Source organism: Mustelus asterias, chromosome 19 (genome assembly GCF_964213995.1).
Source record: "Mustelus asterias chromosome 19, sMusAst1.hap1.1, whole genome shotgun sequence".
In the NCBI taxonomy this organism is placed as follows: domain Eukaryota; kingdom Metazoa; phylum Chordata; class Chondrichthyes; order Carcharhiniformes; family Triakidae; genus Mustelus; species Mustelus asterias.
In genome coordinates this window covers 29,660,890-29,673,300 of record NC_135819.1, presented here as the reverse complement: position 1 = coordinate 29,673,300, position 12,411 = coordinate 29,660,890, and the positions used below count along the sequence as shown (strand labels likewise).

General features: G+C 40.8%; 1 protein-coding gene and 1 pseudogene across 3 annotated transcripts in view; both read right to left on the bottom strand.

Moving 5' to 3' along the window:
• Window positions 1-12,411, bottom strand: part of cep83 (centrosomal protein 83) — a 65,856-nt gene that overhangs the window by 31,047 nt on the left and 22,398 nt on the right. For 2 of the 3 annotated variants that reach the window (XR_013500149.1, XM_078235225.1), the window contains exons 6-8: window positions 8,662-8,913; window positions 2,204-2,335; window positions 341-455 (exon numbers count right to left, since the gene is read on the bottom strand). Coding sequence is in view for 2 of the 3 variants with exons in the window: in XM_078235225.1 (XP_078091351.1) it covers window positions 341-455; window positions 2,204-2,335; window positions 8,662-8,913 (499 nt within the window). In the remaining variant the exon portion in view is untranslated. The remainder of the gene's footprint in view (window positions 1-340; window positions 456-2,203; window positions 2,336-8,661; window positions 8,914-12,411) is intronic. The other variant, XM_078235226.1, reaches the window with a different exon arrangement.
• Window positions 5,580-5,827, bottom strand: LOC144508126 (U2 spliceosomal RNA; annotated as a pseudogene).

Here is a 12,411-nt window from a genome sequence, read left to right as displayed (position 1 = left end):
TCTCCAGGTCCAAAACTCTACATCCTGTCCCACCTTGTCCTCCATGAACTATATTGTACCCCAACACATTACATTTTGCTTCCTTTTCCTCTCCTTTAAATCGCCTCAAAATTACTTCAAAATCTGAAAGTTAATAGAGATGTATAGTGGGCAGCTGAATCAACATCAGATGGTTTACATTATTGCCCAAAGGCACAATTTTACTCCTAAAGTTTCTTTTGCATTTTCAAAATAGCCAAAGGATACAGGCCAGTGGGCAAAACAATTATTACATTACCATCAGAAAATCTATGGTAAAAAAGCGGTGTGTGAATCAAATAGAAATTAGTAAATAGTATACCATTCATTTGGCTTTGCATATTATCTCTCTCTCTCTCAACTTCCCCTTTGGTTCTCGCTGCTTCTAGTTTGATGTTTGTAACTTCCAGCTTATGAGAGTGTTTGCATTCTTCAAGCTGCAATGATTAAAAATATAATTTAGGTCCTCCAATCTCTTTATATGCTGAAACGTTTATAGCACTACTTCAAACACAAATTCTTCAGTGTTCAAAAAAACTTTACTAAAATGCCCCTAGAACAAAGAACAATACCACACAGGAACAGGCCCTTCGGCACAAGCCTGCGCCGATATGCGGTTCCTATCCCTCTGTTCACCTCCCGTTCACGTGTCTATCAAGATTGGATGTTGCCAATATGCCTGCATCCGCCACTCCACTGGCAGTGTAGTGTGCTAGGCCTATAGTGTGTTAGCTTTTATTAACAGGGGGTTGGAGTTTAAGAGTCGTGGGGTTATGCTGCAACTGTACAGGACCTTGGTGAGACCACATTTGGAATATTGTGTGTAGTTCTGGTCACCTCACCATAAGAAGGATGTGGAAGCGCTGGAAAGAGTGCAGAGGAGATTTACCAGGATGCTGCCTGGTTTGGAGGGTAGGTCTTATGAGGAAAGGTTGAGGGAGCTAGGGCTGTTCTCTCTGGAGCGGAGGAGGCTGAGGGGAGACTTAATAGAGGTTTATAAAATGATGAAGGGGATAGATAGAGTGAACGTTCAAAGACTATTTCCTCGGGTGGATGGAGCTATTACAAGGGGGCATAACTATAGGGTTCGTGGTGGGAGATACAGGAAGGATATCAGAGGTAGGTTCTTTACGCAGAGAGTGGTTGGGGTGTGGAACGGACTGCCTGCAGTGATAGTGGAGTCAGACACTTTAGGAACATTTAAGCGGTTATTGGATAGGCACATGGAGCACACCAGGATGATAGGGAGTGGGATAGCTTGATCTTGGTTTCAGATAAAGCTCGGCACAACATCGTGGGCCGAAGGGCCTGTTCTGTGCTGTACTGTTCTATGTTCTATGTTCCACTGGCAGTGTGTTCCAGGCACCCACCACCCCCTGCGTGAAAAACTTTCCCCACACATCTCCCCTAAACTTACCACCTCTCACCTTAAACCTGCGCCCTCTTGTAGTCGAGCCTTCCACCCTGGGAATTAGCCTCTGACTACCCACCTTATCTTTGCCTCTCATAATTTTGAAGAGGTCAATTAGTCATTGGCAACTTACTGTAGAACTGCCATCCGGAAGTCAAGATTTCAGCTCTGTCTATATTGAGGTAGCAGGTCACAGGTGGTCATGGAGATGCTACTGCTGGGCTCAATCAGGGTCTCCATGTTCCCCCTCCGCCTCCCCTCAATCATTCTCCAGTGACTTCCTTCATGGTTCTATGGCCTACTGATTCAATCCATACAGGCATGGAAAACGTGGACATATAGCACACATGAAATCATATTTGACCATGAGGTGGTGGTCTCCAGAGTGGAGGAAGGAAAAATGGAAGATGGATGTGGACATGGAGAATGCAATTCCCCCTAACTTGAACTGGCATAACTCTTGTTGTAGAGTGCATCAAATATATCAAAGGAAATTAAACCTCATATTTAAAGTTATATTTTGTAAAATTTCATATAATCACACTTCCATGAAGGTTCTGAAACCCAGGGTGGAATTTAAACTGGAAAATAAATTGAATGTCACAGATGCAAGCTGACTTTGATAACATTTTTTGGAGGTCAATGACTAACTGGTACATACAGTAATGTTGTACAATAAACAACAAGTGAGATGAAAACTACAATGGTCTGACGGAACTAGATAAAGCTCCAATGAATCCGGTGCACACATCCTTTACCAAGTCAATAACTCACTTTGCTTGTCAAAGTATTAACCTCTCGTTCTGTCTTGTACAACTTGGTAGTCAGCTGGGTATTCTGTTCAAGAACTAGCTGCAATTCCTTCTCCAAACGCTCCTGCTGTAGTTTAACCGACTGCTTCTCTGCCTGGGATCAACAAGAAAGGTAAGTGGTAGTAAAACACACCAAATAGAGCAAATTAGTAAACAAATCAACTTACAGCTTCAAAACAAGCCAAGAATATAGGCCTGTGGTGAGGCCCACTGCCTGACAGGAACAGAATAAGGTACATTTTTGTTCTATCATACAGCATACCAAGATTTACAACAGCATTTCTGGATTACAATTTGGACCTTTTATCTGTGAGAGGTGAGCCTTCTATTTTGATGTAAAATCAATAGGATAGGCTGAGAGTTTTATTGGGACAACAACTTGTTACAACCTAAGCTTAGCATCCCCATTATACCTAACACCTATATTGTAAAGAAAAGCTACACAGTGGTGGGTCCAGAAATGTAAGAAAGGAACACAAGGCTGAATATTTGTTTCCAAGGGCTCTAGGTCAGTTATCCCCCCTCTCTACCTAGAAGTTAGGTTTCACTTTCCAGTATTTCAGATTTCACATTCTGCCTTTGAAGCCAATTGAAGCCATCGTTTTGAACCATCATGTTTCTTTGGAGACACAGTTATAATTCTTGAGGTGTAGCTCCAAACTACAAGAAGTCAAAAACAAAGAGGAAGGCATAGGCTGAAAGGCAGCTTTGCAAGGTGGTCTTTGGAAGCATACGTTACTAAGGGAAGTAATTTAATATTCTTCTACATTCATTCATATAATGGAATCAAGCCAGGCAGCGTGCCTTAATGACTATCGTCCGGTGGCTCTGACATCCATCATTATGAAGTGCTTCGAAAGGTTAGTCATGACATGAATCAATATCGGCCTCCCAGATTGCCTGGATCATTTACAATTCCCCCATCGCCGTAACAGCTCCATAGCAGACGCCATCTCCCTGGCCCTGCACTCAACCCTGGAACACCTAGATAACAGAGACACCTATATCAGACTCCTATTTACTGACTACAGTTCAGCCTTCAACACCATTATTCCTACAAAACTCATCTCCAAACTTCATGGCCTGGGGCTCGGCTCCTCCCTCTGTGACTGGATCCTAGATTTCCTAACCCACAGACCGCAATCGGTAAGGATAGGCCACAACACCTCCTCCACGATCACCCTCAACACACTGGTGCCCCACAAGGCTGTGTCCTCAGCCCCTTACTATAGTCCTTATACAGTTATGACTGCGTGGCCAAATTCCCCTCCAACTCAATTTTCAAGTTTGCTGATGACACCACCGTAGTGGGTCGCATCTCAAACAATGATGAAACAGAGTACAGGAATGCGATAGAGAATCTGGTGAACTGATGCAATGACAATAATCTCTCCCTCAAGATTAACGATGCAATGACAATAATCTCTCCCTCAACAAAACGAAGCAGATAGTTATCGACTTCAGGAAGCATAATGGAAGACACTCCCCTATCTACATCAATGGAGGCGAAGCAGAAATGGTCGAGAGCTTCAAGTTTTTAGGTGTCCAGATTACCAACAACCTGTCCTAGTCCCTCCATGCCAACACTATAGTTAAGAAATCCCACCAATGCCTCTACTTTCTGAGGAGACTAAGGAAATCTGGCATGTCCGCTACGACGCTCACCAACTTCTACAGATGCACCATAGAAAGCATTCTTTCTGGATGTATCACAGCTTGGTATGACTCCTGCTCTGTTCAAAACCACAATAAACTACAAAGGTCGTGAACAAAGCTCAGTCCATCACTCAAATCAACCTTCCATCCATTGACATTGTCTATACTTTCCGCTGCCTCAAAAATGCAGCCAGCATAATCATGGACCCCACACACCCCAGACATATTCTCTTCCATCTTCTTCTTCTGTCGGAAAAAAGATACAAAAGTCTGAGGACGTACCAACCGACTCAAGAACAGCTTCTTCCCTGTTGCCATCAGACTTTTAAATGGACCTACCTCACAGCCTAGCTATGACTGTAACACTACATTCTGCACTCTCTTATTTCCTTCTCTATGTATGGTATTCTTTGTCTGTATAGTGCAAGAAACAATACTTTTCACTGTGTACCAATACATGTGACAATAATAAATCAAATCAATCATAGAATAGTATCATAGAATCCTTAGAGTGCAGAAGGAGGCCATTTGGCCTATCGAGTCTGCACCGATTCTCTGACAGAGTACCTTACCTTACCTACTTTCTCCCAATTTATCCCTGTAACCACACACATTTACCATGGCTAATCCATCTAATCCACACATTTTGGAACACTAAGGCGCAATTTAGCATGGTCAATCCACCTAACCTGCACATTTTTGGATCATGGGAGGAAACTAGAGCATTCGGAGGAAACCCATGCAGACATGGAGAGAATGTGCAAACTCTGCCAGTTATCCAACACCAGAATTGAACTCTGGCTCTGGCACTGTGAGGCAGCAATGCTCACCACTGTGCTGCCCAGTCAATATCCAGGCAACAAATAAAACCTGATAATGGAATTGAGAGTGCCTGCATAATTAGGCAAACTTGATTCACTTAAAATCGTAAGTTAAGTCAAGACACCACAACCTTGTGAATACAGGCAAAATGTTCCAGCTAAGTATCTGATAGATACCGTGAAGAGAGATTCAAATATTTATCACTGCACATGCAGAGTGAGCTCTCACAATAGTAGCTATAGAGCAGTACATATAGATATGGAAATAACAACCTTGTGTTGGTGTCAAAAATATTCCTGATGCTGTGAGATGTATTCAGACTAATCAACCTGAGTATGCATTGAAACCTCAGAAAAGCTTCCACTACAGACTAAAATTCCATAAATTAATTGGAAGTATATTGATTTAGTAATGAATCACTCCCAATACCTTATTAAAGCAACAGCTTTTCATTAGCTTCTCTGATCATGTGTAGATCAGGCATCCTTCAAATAACATGCTAATGACCAAACTTCAATGTTTCTATGAAATGTAGAAGGGTGACTTCAAAGTAGACAAAGGAATTCAGGATCTCCTCAGTTACAAAGGTCTCAAAAGAGATGCAAACAGCATAACAAATATGCCTGCTGTCATCAGCTTCATAACTTGTATGCAATGGTGAGCCTGAAACTTAATCTGCATTTGGATTTTCACAACCTCAGGGCATCACAATGCATTTTGAGTAAGTAAAGTAATTTTTATACTTTTCCAATTCAAGCAAATCAAGTCCAATTCAGAGTCTCAACAAGTTGAGACATTTCCGATCCAGGCTGGCAAGACAGGGCAAGCGACCATTTACCCTGTCCTGGGCCTGATCTACATGAGCCAAGCTGACTGGAGGAGGGAAAGCAATTCCTCCTCCAAGACTTGATCTCATTTGCATCTTAGCCAAAAGGCCGAGATACCGCTTTTAAAAATTGCTTCATATGAAACATATGAAGCTTCAATGTAACCCAATGACCTCAACCAAGTGCAGCATCCGCATAACTACACTTGACCTTAGCCAAAAGGCCGAGAAGCGATAGAACAGATACTACACTTGATCTTAGCCAAAAGGCCGAGAAGCGATAACTATGATCACTTTGTAATATAGGAAGCAAGGCAACTAAGATGTGTACAGCACTATGATAACGAACAGATCAACTGTTAAGGGATCAACATTGGCCAGGGCATCAATGAGAACTCGTAACAGTAGAATGGAAAGTACTAGAATCTATTATTAAAGACGTGGTAACAGGACACTAAGAAAATCACAATATCATTAGGCAAATTGAAGAGACTTTTAAAAAGGAAATAGTATTGGACAAATATATTAGACTTTTTATGAAGGGAAATATGTTTTGACAAATATATTAGAGCTTCTTAGAGGACGTAGTTAGCAAGGGGAATCCAATGGATGGGATGTATGTGGAATTTCAAAAGGTATTTGTTGAGGTCTCACACAAGTGGTTGTTTCGCAACCTTAGGTCTCATGGGATTGGAAGTAATACATTAGCATGGACTGAAGATTAGTTAACAGATAGCGAACAGACTAAGAATAAAGGGGTCATTTTCAGGATGACAGAGCATAAACTAGTGGCCGGGTGTCAATCCGTGTTTATGATTTACATCAGGGGACTGAGTAATATATCTAAGTTTGCTGACAATATAAAATTAAGTGAGAAAGTAAATTACCAGAAGGACACAGAGTTGGCAAAGGGATATAGACAAATGCATTGAACAATTGAGTAAGATGGTGGAGCATAATGTGGGGGAGTGTAAAATATATTTTGGGAAGAAGAATGAAAATCTTTTAAAAAGGATACACAGGGATCACAAAGTTAACATTCACATACTTCAAACCTTTTTTCTAAAGACAAATGATACGTTAGCCTTTATTGCTAGGGTTAAGACTATAAGGGCAAGCAAGTTTTGCTGCAATAATCAAGGGTTTGGAAAGAACACACTTGGGAATACTGTGAACAATTTTGGTCTCCTTACCAAAGGAAGGATATACTTGCTGTTAAAGGGATGTAACAAAGATTCACTAGATTGATTTCTAGGCTTGAACAGAATGGGTCATGGAAAACTGCTCTTGTACCTATTTTTAAAAAGGGATCAGAAGGATGCTAAGAATTATCAACCAGTCAGTTTGACTTGCCGCATTGGAAAATTAATGGAATATTGTGTTGTAGAGACCATTTGAATTTTTTGGAAGGAGAATGGTCTTATTGGGGGCAACCTGTTTGGCTTCATCCCTGAGGGGCTGTGTGCCTCACAGTTATTTGAAATTTTAGAAGATGTGACTGCTATAGTTGATAGAGGCCATTGATGTGGGGGTAGGGCCTGGGTGGGATTGTGGTCGGTGCAGACTTGATGGGCCGAATGGCCTCCTTCTGCACTGTAGGGTTTCTATGATTCTATGATTCTATGTGATGAAATTTACATGAATCTTTCAAAAGCCTTTAATTCAGTGCCATCAAGGTGGTTATTGAATAAGTTATCTGCATTGGGGATTAATGGCAAATTTACTAGTGAATAAAATTGTTTTTGTTGGACTGTATGGAAGTGGTTACTGTTGATGGGCAATTATAAAATTCAATACATATGATTTCTGGAGTTAGGGCCACTTTTACTTATGGCTTATATTAATGACATTGATGGCCAGATTTAGCAAAGTACATTTTTGAAATATGCAGATGACAATAAAATTTATTTGGAAGTTAAGAAAAATAATCCAGGGCTCTTGAATACACTTCTCCAGTGTGAACTCTTTACTATAGTGCAATGGTCCAAGGAGTGGCAACTTACCTTTAATGTGGCAAAGTGTTCAATTCTCCATTTCGGCTATAATAATCCTATCAAGGCCAACATTCAACCATTGAAAAGGACGTTGTGTGACTGCTACAAGTAATCTGAAGTTTACAACTAATGTGGCTCAGGCAGTACAGTGGGCAGAAATTGTTTAACAAGTTTTGAATGCATCCTTTTTGAGTCGGGATGTCAGCGTTTATCTTAAACTTTATAAGTAGCTGGTACTCCCATATCTGGAGTATGCGTCCACAGTTTGGAATTCACACTTTCAGAGAAATATCCAGCTTATAGAGAGAATGCAAAGATCAGGAAAATGGATCGCACAAGGGGAATACCTTATGAGGAACGTATAAAAATTCTTGGATTACAATCTTTAGGGAAAACTGATTTTTAATTTAGTTGAAGTTTATAAATTGATTCGTGGCCTTACAACCTCTAAGCCTGAAAAGTTCTTTACTCACAATGACAATATTTTGCGTGGTTCAACATCTTGATAGTCACAATTTTGTTTTCCCACTGTTAATACTTGGAATGTTTTGCCTGATTTTGTTGTCAATGCTGAAAATGTAGCAATCTTTAGAAGACTTGTCAGAAATATAGTGTGATCGCTACGTATGTATTATCTGATATTGCTGTTGTTGCTTTTAATACTGTGCCTAAGTGCTTGCACTGTATGGCAATAAAGATGAATAAATAACTAAATACTCTCTGGAGTTTAATAATCTAATTAAGATGTATAAAATTCTTAGAAGGCTTGACAGTGCATATATGGAGAAGCCATTTCCCATTGGCTGGAGAGTCGAATTAAAGATCACAGTCGCAGGATAAGGTGTCAGCCATTTAGGACTGAAGGTGAGGAGGAATATTTCCACTTACACAGTTGCGAATCTTTGGAATTCTCTACCTTAAGAGTGCTGTGGAAGCAATGAGTACGTTCAAGATCAAAAACCAATAGATTCTCTGGGCACAAAGAGGAATCAAGAGATCTGAAGCTGTTGCAGTAAAATGGAATTGATGGAGAAGTTCAACCATGATCTTATTGAATGGCGAGGCAGGCTCAATGGGCCGTCCGACCTGACCCTGCTCCTATGTTCTCATAGTCTAACATACCTCCAAAGACTTAATGACAGTCTGGGTTTCAACTAATTGTCGCATTTGTATTCGCTGCACATTTTCAGCTTGCATGCCAGAATTCTCTCTCTCAGCTCGTAGCTCTGCAATCTCAGCCTCCAGGCTCTTGACCTTCTGACAGAGTTGGGCTTTTTCCCTCAAGAGTGCTTCCACACGTTTACTGTCTCTGGTGGGATCAATACTCATCATCTGGTCATGTAAAACCTCTTTGTCGGCTTCCAGTCTAGCAACCTGAGAAAAGAGATAAAGCCAGGCAATAATTAAAGATTCTTAAAGTATCTCATATAAAGTCTTGCACACCCAGCACTATAAAACAAACAAGTCAAACATTAGTTAAACCCACTGAAATATTAATGCTCCCAGGATGGGCAGGAGATGAGGGGCAAAAGGGTGTTAAATTTTGATAAGAGAAAAATCAGAAACCTGATCTTGACCCACAAACATGTTTACTTTCAGTTTAGCTTGGACAAGCTGAGACACTATGAAAGGAGTGCGTGAGGCAAGGGTTAGTCGGTAATTCAAATATACTAATAATGCTGCATGCCTCGAATGATAATAGAATTTTATACTTAATGACACGGGTCAGGTTTCTCATAGCTCAGGAAACATTGCAGCTGGAGGGAGATGAGATTAGCTGATGCCAAGAGGTAAGAGTCTTTCCAGCAAAACCTTTGGGACAGAAAAAGCAAAAGTACCAACCCCCTCCCCCAACCCATCACCACACACCACTTCAATTTCCAAACCAAACTCTCAATCTTGTTGGCTGCTGGGTGATAAAACAGCAAATAAAATTCAAATTAGGTTCTCTCGCTTCACATTGTGTCAATTCTGTTATCAGATATTTTCATTTCTCAACCTGGAACTGCTGAGGCCAATTGTAGTGCCCCACCTCCCAGCTTGTATCCTGCCTGACAGCAACTAATGCAGCTGTATGATTCAGTTATTCAGGGAATAAACTTATAGCCATCTGGCGATGCCTATTTCTAGTGTTTTAAAGCCATAAATGAATTATCGCAACAAAAATAGAAAATGCTGGAAAATCTCAGCAGGTCTGACAACATCTGTGGAAAGAGAATAGAGCCAACATTTCTTATTTGGATGACCTTTTGTTAGAGCTCTGACAAAGGGACATCCAGACTCGGAACGCTGGCTCTATTCTCTCTCAGTAAGAGTTTTAACAACACCAGGTTAAAGTCCAACAGGTTTATTTGGTAGCAAATACCATTAGCTTTCGGAGCGCTGCTCCTTCGTCACTCCTTCGTGACATTTCCACTCCATCTGACGAAGGAGCAGCACTCCGAAAGCTAATGGTATTTGCTACCAAATAAACCTGTTGGACTTTAACCTGGTGTTGTTAAAACTCTTACTGTGTTCACCCCAGTCCAACGCCGGCATCTCCACATCTATTCTCTCTCCAAAGATGCCGTCAGACCTGCTGAGATTTTCGAGCATTTTCTGTTTTTGTTTCAGATTCCAGCATCCGCAGTATTTTGCTGTGTCAGTAAAGTTAACATAATCTTGAGAAAACTACAGCTGAACCACAGATCCACAAAGCACAAAAATCAACAAATGTAACACTGATTCTGGTGTTCTATTGTAAACTTCGTCCAGTACAAATGCTGATACATACTCGTGGTTTCAATCCTTTTCAGCTATTGCTGCTTAAGCTTGCTGAATACACTGGATCATTATAATGCAAAGATTCAAAAGCATCCCATAAAATGCTTTTAAACATCAGCTCCATTGCTGATGAAACATACATAGAAAATAGAAGCCCGCGAGCCTGCTCTGCCATTCATTTTGATCATGCCTGATCATCAAATTCAATACCCTGATTCTGTCTTGCCCCATAACCCTTGATATCGTTAGCCCCAAGCGCTATATCTAACTCCTTCTTGAAATCACATGTTTTGGCCTCAACTACTTTATGGTTGCAAATTCCACTGATTCACCGCTCTCTAGGTGAAGAAATTTCTCCTTTTTTCCGAAAAGGTTTACCCCTTATCCTCAAACTATGACCCTAGTTCTGGACTCGCCCACCATCGGGAACATTCTTTCTGAACCTACCCTGAGTTTCCATGAGATCCTTTCTCATTCTTCTAACGCCAATGAATCCTAACTGACTTAGTCTCCCCTCATATCCCTCCTGCCATCCCAGGAATCAACCTGGTAAACCTTCACTGCATTCCCTCTATAGCAAGAACATCTTTCCTCAGATAAGACATCAAAATTGCACACAATGCTCCTGGTGTGGCCTCACCAACACCGTATACAATTGCAGTAAAACATCCCTATTCCTATACTCAAATCCTCTCGCTTTGAAGGCCATCATACCATTTGCCTTCTTTACTGTCTGCTGTACCTGCACACTTACTTTACACGACTAATGCACAAGGGTACCAAGGTCTCTCCGAGTATCCACCTCTCTCAATTTACGCCCATTCAAATAATAATATTTTTCTATTTTTACTACCAAAGTAGATAACCTCACATTTATCCACATCATACTGCATCTGCCATGCATGTGCTCACTCATTCAGCCTGTCCAAATCATGCTGAAGCATCTCTACATCCTCCTCACAGCTCACCCTCCCACCCAACTTTATATCATCTGCAAATCTGGAGATAATACATTGTTCCCTCATCCAAATCATTAATATATGTGAACAGTTGGGGTCGTAGCAAAGATCCCCACTTGTCACTGCCTGCCAATTGGAAAAAGACCCATTTATTCCAGCTCTTTGCTTCATGTCTACCAACCAGCTTTAGATCTATCTCAAGATATTGCCTACAATCCCTTGCGCTTTAACTTTACATAGTAATCTGCTATGTGAGACCTTGTCGAAAGTCTTCTGAAAATCTAAATAAACCGCATCCACCGGCTCTCCCTGGTCACCTCTACTAGTTACATCCTCAAAGAATTCCAGTAGATTTGTCAAGCATGATTTCCCTTTGTAAATCCATGCTAACTTTGTCTGATTGTACAACTGCTTTCCAAATGCTGTGCTACGAAATCCTTGATAATGGACTCTAGCAACTTCCCTACTACCAAAGTTAGACTCACTGGTCTATAGTTCCCTGTTTTCTCTCTGCATCCCTTTTTGAATAGTGAGCTTACATTAGCTACCCTCCAATCTGTAGAAACCATTGCATAGTCCAAAGAATTTTGGAAAATGACCACAATGGATCTAACTATTTCTATGGCCACTTCCTTCAGTACTCTGGGATGATGATGATCAGGCCCTGGAGATTTATCCACCTTCAATCAATCCCTTTAATTTCTCCAAAACCATTTCTCTACGAACACCGATTTCATTCAGCTCCTCACTAAAACTTATATTTCTTAGAATTCATGTCTTCCTTCGTGAAGACAGAAGCAAAGTATGAATTTAGTTCCTCAGCCATTCTTTGTTCCCCATTATGAATTTCCCCTGTTTCTCACTGCATTCCCCGGTTTCTCACTACATTCATTTTTGTCAATCATTTCCTCTTTACAGGCCGATAAAAAATTTTACAGTCAGTTTTTATGTTCCCCACTATCTTGCTTTCATACTCTATTTTCCCCTTCTTAATCAATCCCTTCTTAATTCATGAAATGCTGGATCATCTAATTGCTAAATTTGGATGTCTTTTTGTGCATGCCAAGATAACATTTAATAATCATGAGCTTGTGGATACAACCCCACACATTGTTTATTTGACGATTGTGGAGAAATTGCATTTATTCCC